Source organism: Pseudophryne corroboree, chromosome 6, assembly GCF_028390025.1.
Source record: "Pseudophryne corroboree isolate aPseCor3 chromosome 6, aPseCor3.hap2, whole genome shotgun sequence".
Classification (NCBI taxonomy): domain Eukaryota; kingdom Metazoa; phylum Chordata; class Amphibia; order Anura; family Myobatrachidae; genus Pseudophryne; species Pseudophryne corroboree.
The window spans coordinates 199,223,021-199,240,799 of record NC_086449.1 but is presented as its reverse complement, the minus strand read 5'-3'; the positions used below and the strand labels follow the sequence as shown (position 1 = coordinate 199,240,799).

Sequence of the window (17,779 nt, the reverse complement as noted above, 5' to 3'; positions counted from 1 at the left end):
CTGTAATTGATACAGGCTGAGGCAGGCTTGCGCGCTTTGAGCATCCTTTGAATCACAGAGCGGGAGAACCCCTTAGCTCTTAAGAGGGATGACTCAAGAGCCACGCACTCAAACAGGCGAGCCAGGTCTGGGTGAAGACAGGGGCCTTAAGATAGCAGATATAGCCAGAGAGAGTGTGCAAAGGGAGTGCCTATAGACAGACTCTTGAGGTCGGCAAACCAATGGTGCCTGGGCCAGGCCGGAGCTGTCAACAGCACAGTGCCTATTTCCTGCTTGGTTCATGAACCCTCGGAAGGAGAGAGACTGGGGGCAGGGAGGGGGAGTAGAGCTATGCCTGACTGACTGTCCACCTCGCAGCCAGTGGATCCATGAAGGCGGCTGCGGGGTCTCTTTTCCTGGACTCATATATGGGAACCTTGTGCTCGTGAGGCCATGAGGCCCACGTCCATCCTACCTCATTTTTCCACCAGGTATTTGAAGACTTCTGGGTGTAGAGTCCACTCTCCGGCGTGTACGTCCTAACGGATGAGGAAGTCTGCCTCCCAGTTGAGGACTCCTGGGATACATACTGCAGAGATAGCTGGAAGAGGACATTTGGCCCACACAAGGATGCATGCCACCTCCCTCATGGCTGTCTGACCTCGTGTGCCTCCATGATGATTGAGGTAAGCCACTGCAGTGAAGTTATCGGACTGGACTTGGACCAGGCTGCCCCGGAGAAGGTCCTGCGCCAGAGTGAGTGCTCTGTAGACAACCTGAAGCTCCAGGATGTTGATTGGTAGGCAACTTTCGGTGGGAGTCCAACGTCCCTGAAAGGAATGTTGACCTGTCACTGTGCCCCACCCACAGAGGCTGGAATCCATGGTGATGAGCACCCAATCTGGAATCCAGAAGGGGTGACCCTTGCCCAAGTGGGATGTCTGTAGCCACCAGGATAGGGACAGTCGAACCTCAGATTGTCTGGGACCGGATCAGATGATGGTGTTCGTTCCACCAGGAGAGGATCAGGTCTGAAAGAGACCAGGAGTGGAACTGTGCGTATTCCATCATGTGGAAGGTGGAAACCATGGACCCCAAAACATGCATGGCTGAATGTATGGACGGAAGTCATTTGCGCACACGCACCTGCAGTGCTGTAATTCTGTCTGCTTAGAGGAAAATCCTCTGAACCCGAGAGTCGATGAGTACTCCTAGTTGTGACAGCCTTTGAGAAGGAGACAGTGTGGATTTCTTCCAGTTGATGAACCAGCTGTGAGCTTGGAGAAAAGTACTGTCAACAGAAGATGGCGCTGGAGAACCTCTGGAGAATGTGCCAAAAGCAGCAGGTCGTTAACGTATGGAAGAATTCTGATCCCCTGGCCCAATTCTCTTAGGAAGCTGGAACCATCTGCCAGGAGTACTCCATGCTTCACGCATGAGTATAGTGAGCCGATTCAATTGAGGGAATTCAGACTTAGTACGTTTTTGGCATTTAAATTCTGGGGTTTTAGGTTTAGGAGCAGGTTCCTTATCCTCAATGTCAAGGATTGACACTAGAGCAGGTACATCCACTGTAGGATATGTTGGTCTTCCTCCCCAGAGTGAGACTCTGGGAGAGAGACCTCTACATCCTCAGATGATGCGTCAGAATCTGAAAGCTGCATAGACTGTGAGGATGGCATAGCACGCCTATGCGCTTTGGCGGCTACAGGACTGTCCCCCTGTAACATTTGCTGAAAGGCGGCAGATTTTTGAGCAAGATTCTGAACAGAGTGTGAGAAAACATCCATCCGAGGAGGATGCATATGGGAAGGGTGGGGGGAGCCAGAGAGAAGGATGACATCCAGGGTGGGTCCTGGACAGGAGAAGGTGGAGCAGGCTGGTGAGGGGGAATATAACAATTGGCACACAGACCATTCTGCACATGATCCTGAGGGGAAAAGCCCAAAGAACAGGATCTGGAAGACATAACAATAGTAATACAATCAGCAAACAATAAATGTATAGCCAGTAATCCAATGTGGCACCCCTCACAAATACAAGTAAATGTCAGGAACTTTTGAACCCTTAGACACCTGGTATATTGAGTTAAAAAAAAAAAAAAGGATAGCTGACAGTAGAGTCGCATACAATGTGTGTATGCATGTATATATATATATATATATATATATATATATATATTTATATTTCTGTGCTCAGAAAATGGCTGCTGAGCGTCTCACAGTGGGAGGAGGGTAAAGGAGGAGCAGTTCAGAGGCGGGAAGCCTCCGTGACAATTCACGCCCTGAGCTGGGGGAGGGGCCACCAAGGGAGAGCGTACCTCCCCTTACTGTCGTTAACTTCCGGGGCAACTTGCCTCTAAACGGTACCAGTATGTAAATACCCTGGTGGACTAGTGGTGTTGCGGATGGACCCGATGCCCACATCAGCGCCACCGGTCTGTCACCACAAACGGAGGTAAAGGCTGTTAAAAGACACGGTTCCCCACAAGCGGGGAACCGCCTTACCCGTCCCCCCCGTTCACTGGCTGGAAGCCTGGGTCCCCCCAGGGAGTGGCTAGCTGAGCTCCGGAAGCGCCCGCCGTAATCACTAGACCACTCACCAGTGTTGCGGTGTCAGCGGGAGGTTGTATATAGGACTGCCTAGCACTGCTTGCACAGTAGTAAAAATAGTAAAAGAAAAAAAAAATTATAAAATAAAAGCTTGGGGCTGCTTAGAAGCAGCGCCCCTGTTAAAAGGTGCATCAGGCTCCTGCCAGCACTAAACTAAAAACAGACTGGCCTCAGGCTGGGGTATAGGGGACGAGGGACAGAGGCATCCTGGGACTTCAAAGCTTTAACCGTTTGGTGCCTGGTCCTCTCCAACCACCTATATCCCAATGTCTTCAATGTGGAGACTATGGACCCTGAAGAAGAAAATTGCAGTTGCATGATGGCTTCAAACTTTTGTAAATTATGCTTAAAGTCAATTGTAATCTTAGGTACATATTCCCCTTTAAAAATAAGTATCTTATCATAGAAATTATATTTCAGCATAAGTTGCACACAGACCTTAAAGCTCTTATCAGAAAACTCTTACCTTGCTGACACAACAAGAATAGGAAAAGCCCAGGTCTGTAAGTCTTGTCACCTCTCCAGGTGTCTCATAATTTGCAACATACAGATGGTGTTCTAGAGGCGTGTCCTTTGTAGCCTCAAAATAGACCAATCTATTCACCTCATCAACCCGAATCTGAAGGATCAAGAAAGTTGTCACAAAGCAGCACCCTTATCCTTACAGCACACAGGTACGGAAGGGTGTCCTCTAATATCAAAACATCACCGTAGGCGTAGGGACAATTTCAGGTCTGATTAAATATTTGTCACGAAAAGCAGCACAACATATATTGTAGTTCCCAAGAAGGGTGTGGTATAACGACATTCAGAATGCAGACAGATGTTTTGTTGACATTGTGATTTTTTTTTCAACCTAAAACAAAGTATCTAAGCCTAACCCTAACAACCACTTTCAACACACCGACATTCTGAATTTATAGTTTACAATAACCCAAGACAATGAGCACTTAGGGTCACCCCCAAAGAGTTCTAAAGGCTTTTTTAAAAAGACAATTACTTACAAGGCATGGCTTGTAAGTAATTGCTCCTTTTAAAAAAGTCAGAGATAGACCAACATCCCCCCCAAAATCAGGATTTTGGTACTTACCGATAAATCCCTTTCTCCGATTCCACAGGGGCCACTGGAGCGTAGTTACAATGGGGAAATAGTAGGCAGTAATTGGGAGCTGGCACTTTAAAATTCTCACACTGTGGCTAGCTCCTCCCCTACTATCTCCCCTCCAAGCCAGTCTACGCAAAACTGTGCCCGAGGAGAGCTGTAATAAACAAACCGTAAGGTAGAGGAGGTTAATGACGCCCTGTAAACCAGGATAACACAAATCCAACCTGGAACAGAACCTAATAAACAACCGGCTAGCCCGAACTCAACAAGCAGTCATATGGTGATCTGCAAACCGTTAAGCAAAAAACAAGGAGGAACAGCGCTGGGCGGGCGTCCAGTGGCCCCTGTGGAATCGGAGAAAGGGATTTATCGGTAAGTACCAAAATCCTGATTTCTCCTTCATCCACTAGGGGCCACTGGAGCATAGTTACAATGGGGACGTCCCAGAGCTCCCAGAACGGGTGGGAGAGCGCTGAGAGTTCTGTAAAACCACTCGGCCAAACTGAGATGCAGAGGCCGCAAAAGTGTCAAACTTGTAGAATTTGACAAACGTATGACGGCCGGACCAAGTGGCCGCCCGACCTAAAGTATTCATGGAGACCCCACGGGCAGCTGCCCACGAAGGTCCCACCACGCACGTAAAGTGCGCTGAAACGGAAAACGGAGGCTCCCGAGCAACCGCCAAGAAGACTGTCTGATGGTCAGATGTATCCAACAGCCCAGCATATGCTGGGACCCTGGCTATTTAGTACGGGAGCATCGTACAGAATAAAGAAGAAAAAACCCTTCGTCGAATAGCCTAAGACCTCTGTAGCCTGACAACAGTCAAAGAGGACTGAAAAACACTAGTGTCAGATTTATATGAAAAACGGACATGCCCTTTGGAAGAAACGACCGCTGAGGCCGAAGCTCAGCCGGGGGAGTTGCTAATAGAGTACTCCCTGAAAGAGAGCCCGAACTTACGGGCGCCAGGCTAATTTCTTTTGGAAGAAAACCGAAAAAGGCAGGGACCAAAAATTCAGGTCAATGTGGTTTGAAGCGCAGCGGAGCAAAACCTCCCATAGAAACCAAAGATTACGGCTGAATGGTAACTGAAAGAAGGGGAAAACCCCCTTTTATCCTTATTATGTCCCATACAGTTTTCCAAAAGTGGCAAAAGCGAGAAGAGGTAACAGACTTCTGAAATCGGGGCCTAGTAGGCCTAACCGAACTAGGGAACTCCTCCCTTCTGAGGTCTCGTGAACAGTCACACGGTTAAATGAAACCAGTGTAAGATTGAACAAAGAAAAGGACCCTGTTGAAGTAGACAGTCCAGTCGAGGTAGGAGCCAAGGCTCCTCTACCGACAACAGTTGTAGCCGTATCTTCAAGTCATGGGTGGCCCAACCAGAGCCACCGAGAGGACTAGCACGCATATTCTCCTCCTGTGTTACCGAAAGTGAGGTAGAAATAGAAAAGGAGGCAGGATAGAATAACCAGAAACTCCCAGGAGCCCTGAGGGCATCCTCGGCTACTGCCACCAGAGCTCACGTCCGTGAGTAGTAAAGGGTTAAAGAGTCAGTCAGAACGCCCTGAGGTCGATTCGAAATCTCCGCCCACAGCAGACCAGCTGACAAAACTCCGGGGAATGTTCCCTCACCCAGGAGTCTGACTTGGTGGCCTGACCTGGAAAGAAGATTGTTGTCCCCCGCTCAGAGGGGAATGTAGGCGACCACTCATTGCGTCGCAACTTGACTGAAGAAATAGAGTACCTGGTGCCGAGGAAGGAAAAATCCTCTGACGGACTGTGTTGAAAAAACGTCTACGAGGAGCATAAATTGGATCTGTGTCGAACCAGAAGCTCCTGGATCCTCCGGATCTTCAGAAGCCACGTAATGTACAGATTGGGATAGTAGCAGTAGATTGTCCCATTAGGGAACCAACGTCAACCCCTTGAAAAAGAGTTATTCTGTGATCTTCCTGAACCCTGTGGGAGCGGAAGAGAGACCGAAAGGAAAGGACTTACAGTGAAAATGAGAATCCTGTAATGCGACTGAGTAAAGCCCGATGAGGAAACCCAACGGAAATCAGTAAACAGGCATCCCTGAAGACAAGGGACGCGTAAAACTCCCTTTCTTGTTCAACTAGCAATCACAGACTGAAAGGATTCTAAGGCCAGAATAGGCCTGGCCGAGCCAACTGGCTTCGGAACGTGAAAAGAAAACAAAGGCCTGAGAACTGTCCCGATTCAAATGATATGTAAAAAACAGGGATCAACACCCGGTTAGAAGCATATGGAGCGCCGCCTGCAGTATGACTCTCTTGTCATCGTAAATCGGCCGACCCCTGCCGAGGGACTCCCGAGACGGTTGTACTCCCAAATCTAGTCTGTAACCGCCCAAGCCTTCTCCCACCGACCTGCGTCTACCCTGGGACCCTCCAGGTGGTAGGAAAGTCTGACCTTTAGTGTGTGTATAGGATGATGTAAAGTCTGACTGGACCGAGGATGTTGAACCTCTGCTTCAGCTTTTTTTTTTTTTTTTCCTTCTGAGATCCCCTGGCGACAGAGATATCGCCCGTGTGGAGTCAAACGCCTGAAAGGGCACGGTAAAAATCTAAAGGAAAGACCGGTAAAGGTCTGTCTTGGAGCTGGGGCAGAAGTAGGAGAAAGCAAAGTGGACTTACCTCCAATGGTTCAAGAAACTCTGCAGAAAGTTCCTTCCCCTGAACCATCTGCCCCGTAGGATCTCATGTTCACCTGTCACTGTCGCAGCCCAAGAGGTCGTCGGGTTAAAACAGCCCAAGCGAAAATGCAGGTTCCGTATCTGTAGACGTGGAGACCTCCAAAGAACATAAAGCAGAATCGTGATTCTGACCCGTACCAAAGTATCAATTGATCCGGATGCGAAACATCCTGTAACCTAGAGGACAATTGTTCCACAACCTACCTGCTCCGGACAAGGTAGAACCCTGCTGCCGTATATGTCTTCGATGGATCCCTAAGCAAGGTTGCCTCAGGAAAACGGCAGCTTGTTGGACCGGCGATACATCGAGGGGTATACCCTGGAGAGGTTCTGATACCCTTTCCTGCCGTCTGCGGGGAAAGGATAGGAAAACAAACTTTGTTTGATACCTGAAATTGTGTATTCGGGCGTCTGCCGGCCGTCTACCGGAGCCTGGCCAGCTTATCCGAAACTGGACCAGTCGCTGTCATTTCGTCATCGGCGTCGAACCCTGATGGACTTGACGTGTCCGCCTCCTTTACCTGCAGTCTCAGACGAACTGCTGTATAATGCACCTGGATATTCTGAGACACAGGTTCAGACTCCACAGAAAACAAACATCATCAGTATTGTAACATGGAAGGTTAGTTAGCAAGGTTCCTTTAGAAACCTGGAGAGGTGAAATGACATACAAGGTCTCTGGTTACCAGTGACATTACCTGCATAATCTGAGCTGTTCAAACAGGAGTGTCCTGCAGGTGCGTGGAGGGCAAACCAGATGGCTCCACCGCATACTTCACACCTAAGAGGGAATTCTTTGACTATCCCAGGTGAGACAAACGAAAGGAGAAAAGGTGGGTTAAATAAACACAGCCCTAAGCAAGGTCTGCACTATAATGTGTGACCGACACGATTCAACTAAACTTTCTGGAGCAGCGGAGACCTGAACCAGTAGCGCTGCGCTGTGGGACAGGAGTCTTAGCCCTGGGCTATAGGAGCTCTCCTTAAAGTTTTGTTTGGATTCAAACCCCTGTTCAGATACCCGCTACTAGCGTCCTGAGCCACAGCGCTATTTGTCTGATGCCTTACACACATTCCCCAATTACAAATAGCATTAGTAACTAGTGACACCAAGGAATAATAAAGGGAAGGCAACACCCCGCCCTGTATGTAGTGTGCCGCTATTTTAGGTGCACCAGAAGTTTCTCGGAGGTTCCGCTGGCTTTTCAAAATGGTGACCAGCCTGTGAGAAAAGATGGGTGAAAATGTTATGTGGCAAGGTGGGGTATTCTGTTTCTAGAAAACATTGCGGAAGTGTTTGTTTTATCCCCTATATATGGTATTGTATGGATATATCTATATACATACCCACACACACTTAAATATATATATATACAAACATATCTATATACATACCCACACACACTTAAATATATATATACAAACATATCTATATATATCTATATACACACACCACAGTGAACCCATGCACCTAATAGGGTAGATAATTACTGTGCACCTAATAGGGTAGATAAATACTGTGTATTTGTAGGGTAAAGAAATACTGCACAGTAGATTTTTAATTATCAATGAGCCGAGTCCCAGCTCCTGTAATAGAGCAGATTCCCTGATCTAAATGTCTGAAATGGGGCAGAGGACTCCCCTGCAGGAGGAATGTAGCCAAAGCAAGATGTAACAATATTTCTGCAGTACACTGCACAGAAAAGCTACAAACTCCAGAGACAGGTGTGTTGCCTAGAGACCATGAGAGCTGGGAGCCTCCACCGGGGGGGGGGGGGGGGGGGGGGTGGCGGGGGGGGGGAATAAGCTTAACACCCCCCCCCCCCCCCCCCCCCCCCCCCTCATACCTTATACATGTAAAGAATCCTCCCTGCACAGCCAGGAGAGGAAAGGAGCTTTCGGGGGACTGTGGAGCGGCGTCTCGTCATGCTGCAGCGGCTGGGGAGCGGAGAAAGCTTGCCGTACAGAGCGGGAGTTAGCTCCGCCCCCTCCGCTTCGGCGCCAAATTCAAATCCGCTGTATAGTAAGCGGAAAGCGCCCATGCATCCCCTGGCCGCCTGTATGCTGCGGCCGGGGAGCGATGTGCGGCCGGGGAGCGGAAAGCCTGAGCCCGCCGAACGGAGCAGGAGTTAGCTCCGCCCCCCTGCTCAGGTCACTTTCAAATTAAAACTGCACTATCACCCGGCTGCCTGTAAGTGTGTATGCTGCGGCCGGGGAGAGTGTGTCCTTTGCTGGAATCGAACCCTAGCTCGTGGGCATCGTAACCATAGGTGTTACTACTCTGCCATGAGAGCTATGTAGACAGAAAAAAACTGTGGATGCTAATTATTACACAGATATATGATATATGTAAATGTATCACCCGGCTGCCTGTATGCTGCAGCCGGGGAGTGAAGAGCGCTGAGCCCGCTTACAGAGCGGGCTGAAGCTCCGCCCCCCACATAATGGCGCCAATTTCAAATTAGTAAGCCTTTTATGCACTCCAGCCTGTCTGACTGGAGAGTATAGGGGAGCCTGTCCATCCATGTATTAAAACACTGAAACTGAAAAATGTAAAAACATACATCAGTCTGGAGGGGGAGGGGGGGAGATTGTACTCACCGCTTCCTTCCGTCAGGCGTTTCGACCCAGCGGCCCCGACACGCGCCGCACGCAGCGGTGTCCGGCCATTTTTGATACTCACCGCTGCCATGCTGCCGGAATCTTCTGCTGGATGGAGTGGCCCCGACACGCGCCGCACGCAGCGGTGTCCGGCCAACTCAGGAGAGCTCAGTGTCTCCCTCAGCCGGGGCCCATCCCGAGCCGCACGCAGCTGCGATGGGACCCCGCCGGCAGCTCCCGCGGTGCAGACTGGCAGTGGCAGAGCTGCCAGTCTGTGAGGTGTGTGAAAGAAAAAGAAAAATAAAGAAAAAAGAAAAAATTCTTCAGCTAAACCCAAGTGAACCAGCTCTCTCGGGCACTAAACTAAGACTGGCTTGGAGGGGAGATAGCAGGGGAGGAGCTAGCCACAGTGTGAGAATTTTAAAGTGCCAGCTCCCAATTACTGCCTACTATTTCCCCATTGTAACTACGCTCCAGTGGCCCCTAGTGGATGAAGGAGAAATAAATAAATAAATAAATAAACAGAACAAGCAACGTGTACAGCCCCCTGCTGTAAACCATAAAAGTATGACACATCATATTGTAAAGTTTTGGAAACTTTATTGCTCATAGGGGGTCTTCAGGTGCTGTTGATGGAGCGCTATCAAGCGCAAAGTACCAATGTTCGGTACTTTGCGCATGATCTTTCTGTGTGCGCGGGGTCCCGCAACGTCGGAAGCAGGAAGGCAACAGAGTGTCAGTGGTAGAGTCTGCTGCCATAAGGGGGGCGGGGAGGGGGTGCCAACGGTCTCAATATGTGAAAACAAAGACGTGCCGCCACCATTTAGAGGGTGGAGATTTACAAGCCTCTGCGACGGGCTGCTTGCGCTGCACCATATGATGGTGGGAGAGCAATCCAATGTTGCGTCCTAGGATGCAGCTTGGATCACTTCTGCAGAAGGAGAAATCTGCTTGTAATAGACTCCTTATGCTGCATTACCATGCAACGCCATCACTGCTGCTTCCAAGGTAGCATCAGTGATAGCCACTCCAACCGCACCTGAGTGAACCCTTTAGTGAAGTTCAAACAAAGTAATACATTTAACTGCATGCTAGAGAACAGAGACGCTATACCCCATGGTATCTCCAGGGTCCCCCATGGCTGAAAGAGTAAATGGGATTCTTGGTACTTAGTTACATCAGTTATCTTAACCCACCTGGGGGGACACTGCTAACCATGGGATGTAGAGAGGGCTTTAAGAAATTGTCACACAAAACTACACTTATCTGTTGCTAAACCCTCCCCTCTACATCCCACCATCCCCTCAAGAGTCAATAAGAGTCCACTGGACTTTATAAAGCCTAAAGGAGAGCCCACTACCTAAAGAAAACACATAACCAGAACCACACAAAACCGAGGTGCAAAGTACAGAGTCGACAACAAAGTGAGGTAACACAGTGTCTCCCAGAAGGAGTAAGAGAAACAAATTTCCCAAGTGTAATTACTGCAGAGTCCTCAAGATGGATTCCAGCAGGGGAATCCTATCTTCTCTGGCATCTAACGTGAGGAACACTGCTAACCATGGGGAAGGTCAAAAGTTTCCCCTATGGGAGAGTATGCTCAGCCAAAGCTGTGCGCATAACATTCCTCCCTTAAGCAGTGTCCTTACTAAACTGGTAGAACTTTGTAAACGTAAGATAGGAGGACCAGGTGGCTGCCTTTCATAATTGCTCCACCGACTTAACTTGCAAGAAGAGCTCACTTACCTGGTAAAATGAGCAACGATATGCTCCAGAACAGGGACCTATTACAGGGACCTATTATGAGACGCATGCCTTACGAATGGCAGCCGTGACCATCTTGATACAGACTGCTTGGACACAGGCCAACCTCTCTTGTGCACATCATACAAGATGAGAAGACTGTCTTCCGCATCAAAGCTCATCGATTCACACAGACTTTGGAAGTGGGAACATCATCAAGAAGGGGCAAGTCATCCCCACTGTCAGTTGCCAAATTCAGACCCAAAATTCTAATTCAAATGAAACAGACGTAGCACTTAAGGCTGAAAAGAAGGAGCAGGGTGCCGAAGAGCCCTGTTGTGGTGAATAAACAAATATGGTGACCAGCACAAAAGAGCAAAAAACTTTGACACATCAGGTGAAGATGGCCAGCAACATATGCCACGTTATATAATTAAGATCCCAAGGTGTCATCAGTGGATCATTAGTGCATTGATCATGCAACAGGATTCTGAAGAAAAGCTTGGACCTCTATGACAGGAGTACATTTTTATTTTTAAAAACCATGGATAGAGCCAAAACCTGTATTTTCAGAAAGGCCAGTTTCAATCCATTATCTAGTGCATCTTGTAAAAAGGACAAAAGGCATTATAAGTTAAGCGCCAAGGTATGGACCTTCTTACTCTCACACCAAGAAATGTATGTCTTCCAAACCCTATGATAGCTTTTAATAGATACCCATTTCCTGACTTTGATCATTATCTGGATGACCAGGTTTGAAAACCGTTTAGCCCGAAGGATCATGGCTTTAACATCCATGCTTTCAAAACCAAGCAGCTAAGGGGGTCATTCCGACCTGTTCGCACGCAGCTGTTCTTTGCTGCGGTGCGAACGGGTCGGAATTGCGCATGCGCGGCGGGCGCAATGCACACGCGCGTCGTTGCTCGCCGGGAAAGTGACTAGAACAAAGAAGAAAGTGATCGCTAGCACGATCGCAAGAAGATTGACAGCAGGGAGGCTTTCCGGGGCATCTATTCACTGTTTTCCGGCCGTGGAGATACGAACGCAGGTGTGTCCAGGTGTTTGGAGGGCGGATGTCTGACGTCAATCCCGGGACTTTCGTCGCTGGATCCGTCGCACAGGGTAAGTAGGTCTGACCCTGGTCTTGTTTTGCCGGAAACTTTTTTAGCATAGCAGGGCTGCTCAAGCGATCACAGCCCTGCTATGCTAAAATACACTCGCCCATAGGCGGTTTCAAGTTGATCGCACGAGCAGCAAAAAGTTGCTACATGCGATCAACTCGGAATGACCTCCTAAGTCTGCATAACAGAAGGGAACTTAGCTGAAATCATTTCTGCAACCGGGAAGTCTCCACAGAGATTCGTCCGCCAGAAGGATGTTGTTGGTATATCAAGACTGCCATGGCAAATCTGGAGCTACTAGAATGATTGGAATCACTCCTAGTTTGATCTTTTTGCAAACTCAGGGAATCATGGGAATAATACCCTAGACTGAACCGCCAAGAAGATGTTATAGCATCCACAAGCACTGCTTGAGTATCCCTGGTCCAAGCCCTGTACAGCCAAACTTTGTGATTGAGCTGAGAGGCCATCAGGGCTACATCTGGCAGAAACTCCCATCGCTCCACCAACCGAGAGGTCACATTGGGATTCAGACACTACTCCCTGGAGTGAACAGCATTTCTGCCAAGGTAATTGGTTTCAAAGTTTTCCACACCTTGAAGAACGTAGATACTGCCAAAATGAACCTCTCTACCCAATAAATGATCTTAGTCATTTCAGCCAATTAAAGAGCTATGGGTACACCCTTGGTGGTTTATATAGAACACAGCAGTAGTGTTGTTGGATTAAATCCAAAGAGACCGGACTTGAAGAGAAGTCTACCCTGCAAGAAAAACCTGTAGAACCACAAGAAACCAGATGATATTTATGGGAAGATGTGTTTCCGTTTTTGACCAAAGGCATCATAAGTGAAGGTCCAACGCAGTAGCTCCTGAGCCAGAGAAAAATTGTCATCAGTGGTTACAGTCATCCAAGTTTTTACTAGCCGGCACGGAGAGAGAGGTCACTGGTTTCGCCACAAAAGCAGGAACTAACTGGTCTATGGAGACAATATAAAGTATGGATTCATCTGTTCTAAACTAGTGGGACAGTAGCTTAGTCTGGAAACTAAGTGGAGTGGAAGTATGCATAAGAGACTGCATCAAAATAAGATACCATCATCCCCAGCAATTGAAGGACCAACAACCTGTGTGGAAGCCAGTAATGCTGACACCTGATTGCATACGGACAAGATTTTGTTCTCCGGCAGGAAGCCTCGGATGGATTTAATTTTGAAAAGATCTAGAATTTTAATACGCTGTGAAGAAACAGATGGGATTTGCGATAAGTTTATTATCCAGCCTTGAGCTTCTCAAGTTTGTATTGTCAATTGTAGATGGGCCTGAAGAATGAAGGCAAACTTTGCTTTTAGCAGAAGATTGGCCAGGTACAGAATGACTGCTGCACCTTGTGACCGTAGAAGATCCACCAACACTTTGGTAATAACTTTTTGAGCCGTGGCCAAACCATAAAGAAGTGCTCTAAACTGAAAATGGTTCCCCGACACCACAAACCTTAGCAGGCTCTGGTGTCCTTCCTAAATTAGGATATGAAAGGAAGAATCTTTGAGGTCTACAGACGCAATCGGTCCTTCTCCATGACTGTAATAATAGACCAAACAACCAAAGAGACTCCATTAGGAACGTGGGCACCAGCATGTGTTGATGGGAGATTTTAAGCTTAGTAAAAGCTGCAAGGACAGATCCTTCTATGAACTAGGAATATGTTTGAGATTTGGGCCTTCCTGTCTCGTTGAGACTGGGACAATAACACCTCATTAAAGCAATGGCTGAACTGCCACTTAAGGAGTATAACCCCACCCTTTGTACTTTGCAGGAAAAATGGTTAAGGGAAGTCCCAATAGGTCTAAAATAAGCTTCTTTCTAAAATGCCTCCTACCCACTGGTCTGAGGAAGCAGTTATTAGCCTGTCCCGTAAACTGAGCAGCAGGACAAATCTATCACAGATCATTCCCGGTGTAAGGACACGGTCATGCTGACTGATTGTCCCCCTGTAGTCCCCTTGCGCCTACTTCATCCAGATAGTCTGCCCTATGGTGACCACGTGAATATGTTTTGGAAGGGGTTCATCAGCTATCCCATGCAAACCTATATTATATATATATATATATATATATATAATAATGATAATGATGATGATGATGATGAATAACAAGCTGATATACCCCATTTCAACCATTTTTACCCCCTTTGGAGTCAAATCCTCGAAAATCCCTGCTAAGTGGGTGGCTGCAAATAACTTTCACAGTCTCCAGACCAGTCACATGTTCCAAGTCACCCAGCAAGTTCATAGGGAGTGTTCACCAACTGTCACATTTTCCACAGCACAAATGGGAATGCATTGTAAATGCCAGGCAGACGTTTTGCACATAAAGCAACAGATTACAATGCCAATATTTTTCTGCAAGTCTACAGACCAAGACCTTTACTTTGGTATATTATGTGCCCTGCTCAGACAACGGCATCATAGAAACATGTCACTCATAAAAGTCAACCTTCTGCTATTAATATATAGACAAGGAACACTGGGATATAGATGGTGGTGTGTGGAGCCTGACACTTTAAATCTTAAATGATTTCAACGTGATCTCCCCCCTCTATACCCACCTGACCTCAGTTCAGTTTAACTATGCAGAGACAGAAAAGAAAAAGGGAAGAAAAAAAAAAAAAATAACTGACAGAACACATCACAAGAAATCAAACATCCATCACCCAAACTGAATGCAACCATACACAGCAACCTTGTGGTTGACCTGAGACGCCGTTACATCTAGCAGCCGCCACATTGCTACCAGATTATGGAAGACGTCAGTGTGAAGGGACGAGAGAGATGAGAACTGTCCGGGATAGTAGTCTTTTTGGACAACCAGGAAACAAAGGGATCCTCCAAAATGTGTGTAAGGGAGTGGGGTATTGATTCTCTGTTTGCAGTCGGCAATGGGTAATGAGAGACCAAAGAGCTGGAGGCAGACCCTCCTACTTAGGAGAAGGAAAAGTAACAAGTTGCTTACTTTCCCTCTTTAAGAGACTTCCTGAGAATTAGCGTCTGAGATGTGTAAACCCTAGCAGCTACCCTGGGTGTCGATGGAATTATCTTCCATCACTGAAGATCTAGGTCAGACTACTCTAGATTAACTTCTTCCCCCTGACATGAACCTTTAAAATTTGATTCTTACAACGACTGTAGAATAGCTGAAAGTCTCCATTCTTGAGGACCTCTGTCTGGATGCCTCAACTGAGCCTCTGGAGGAAGAGCCAAGCAGTCTCCCTAGTGAAGAGACTTGCCACAAACCTTGGACAGAGCCGGACAAATTCTGAGTCCATGGTGGCTCAACAGAGAGAAGACTGAAAAGCGGATCTACTGTCAAGAGACAAGATGGCCCTCCTGAATGCCATGCCAAATGAAGTGGGTGTAGGAGGCCCCACATATCTGGAAGCTGAGATGCCAACTGTTGCAACACCTCTGACATTGCCCTGGCCAGCATCGCTACTCAAACTAGCATATCCACTAGCAGGGATGCCCTCACAGGCCCCGAATTAGAGTCCGATCATGCATATTGATATTTCTTTTACACTTGGCACAAACACTAACTTTTGTACAGTGTCAACCTTTTCCGTGACTAACCCTGCAGCATTGCTCTTCCCAGACATAAGGGGGGGAGGTAGGCTGCCCTTCTATGCTTCCCATCCTGCAGGGGCTCCAATGGGCAGCATATAAGCGAAGGCCACCTACTGAGAAGCCAACGCTAAATCCTGTCCCCATCCCCTGCCACGGCTCCAAAAGGCTTAGGTTGCCACTGTACTGCAGCCAAACCAGGATGATGACGGCTTTCTTATGGTGCCGAGATGTCCTCCAATAACCCAGAAAACGGGATCTACTCACCACCACTGTCCCGCCTCTGGATGTAGTACAAAAGAAAGGATGTACACAAGAATTATGCGCAGTGAAATGGACTGAGCAGCCCTGCTACTCCACCAAGCGGGACAAACACATGAAATCACAAAAGTTCAAGATAGGGAAAATAAAGTGCAGCATGCATTGGCGCTCATACCATAAAGATGAATTCCTTATATTAAAAGCAGATGGGCTGAGCCATGAATTTAAAATGAATAAAGTGCATTTATTACATGGACAGACTCATAAACATGGACAATGAACAATAAACAATATAAATTTCAAGGATGGGACCTGGAAGCCGTGTCTAATATAAAGTGGCTGTGCAGATGAATAAATAGACAATCTCTCACCAAAAGATGGCCCTGCGGTGGGCTAGCTTAGCATAAGCAATTTGTGGTCCAGAGCTGAATTGGCTCGGTACCACCGCACAGGGCTTGGGTCAGCAGGTTGGTTGTGCTAGAGATGTCAATGCTCCAAGGTCCATAAACGATCTTCTATCCAAATGACAACGCGTTTCGGTCGGTAAAACTCCGACCTTTTTCAAGTTTTGGATAGGTGTACTGGGTCCAAACAGCTCTTTATACCCCTGTGTATAATTAACATCACTATCACCTGTATTTGGAAGGTGTGGCGGACTCTCCCGGCGTCTATTACCGGAAGCGCTATGCGTTCCAGCGCTGGCCGGAAGTCCCGCCGCGTGCGTTCCATTGCTTTGCCGGAAGTGAAGCGCTATGCGTTCCAGCGCTGGCCGGAAGTCCCGCCGCCTGCGTTCCATTGCCGGAAACCTTCTTACGGCCGTAATGTTCCTCATAAGGCTGACAGGTGTCCAGGATAGGCTAATGTGTAATGCATATGTTGCTCAGATGATCACAAACGTTAGATCCTCATAGCGCAGGTCCTCGTCCACCATCTTTGTTGAGGGAAAAGGACACCTTTTTCATATTCTCAATGGACCTTGTGTAACTTTCCCAGAGGACCCACTCTGACCAAGCTAAGTGGTACTTCGTATTCCCACTAGTCCTTCCCTATTACCCGAGTGGGATCACTCATTGCCAGTAATTTTAAGCGAAATTTCATTGGAGGACGAATAGCAACATATGGATACCCAGATGTGAAAAAAAAGAAAGAAACATAATTATTAAAATACATAAAGGAATAAAACTTGTAAAATTTGTCTCTAAAATATATAGTTATTTACTCTAAAAAACATTTTAATTCAAAGTCCGCATTGTGCCCATTTGGTTTTAAAGTATTGAGGTCAAATATCCAACGCATCTCACTTTGCGCCAGACGTTTTTCAAGATCCCTGGTTTTCCAATTGGATTTGACTTGTTGAATTCCCAAATATCTAATAATGTTCCCTTCACTTTTCTTGTGCACCTTATTGAAGTGCTCCGAGAAGGGATGACTATCTAGGCCCTTGCGGATATTGTAGACGTGTTCCGCCATTCTAGTTTTTAGGGGCCTAGATGTTTTTCCCACATATACTAGCCCACACCTGCACTCAAGAAGGTATATAACATTTCTTGAGTTGCAGGTAATGAAGTCCCTGATTTTGTAATTTTTCCCATTGACTGTAAAGTCTATAGTTTTTCATGAGATATCTTTTTTATATGTAGTCCGACACATTAAACAGGCCCCACACCTGTGAAAACCTTGGTTGCATGTTCTCACCAAGGTCTTGTCGGGTAGACTACTCTTGACCAAATGGTCCTTCAGGGATTTAGCTTTTTTGTAAATAAAAGTGGGTTTGTTCGGAATAATTTTTCCAATAACAGGGTCATCTTGCAAGATTCTCCAGTTCTGTTTGAAAATCTGCTCAATCCTTCTATGGTATGCCCCATATTTGGTGACAAAAGCCCATTCGTAAGGATTCCCACTCATTTCAATGGGGACTTTTTCAGATAGAAGTGCCTTTCTATCTGTATTGTTCACTTGTTCTTCTGCTTTGCCCAAAATGGACTCAGGGTACCCTTTTTCCCGAAAGCGATTTCCCATC

At 47.2% G+C, this 17,779-nt stretch overlaps 1 protein-coding gene across 2 annotated transcripts in view; it reads right to left on the bottom strand.

Annotated features, from left to right (window-relative positions):
- The window catches only part of DPP8 (dipeptidyl peptidase 8), a 136,564-nt gene that overhangs the window by 64,507 nt on the left and 54,278 nt on the right, over window positions 1-17,779 (bottom strand). For both annotated transcript variants that reach the window (XM_063925597.1, XM_063925596.1), the window contains exon 13: window positions 3,058-3,210. In XM_063925597.1, the coding sequence (XP_063781667.1) occupies window positions 3,058-3,210 (153 nt within the window). The remainder of the gene's footprint in view (window positions 1-3,057; window positions 3,211-17,779) is intronic.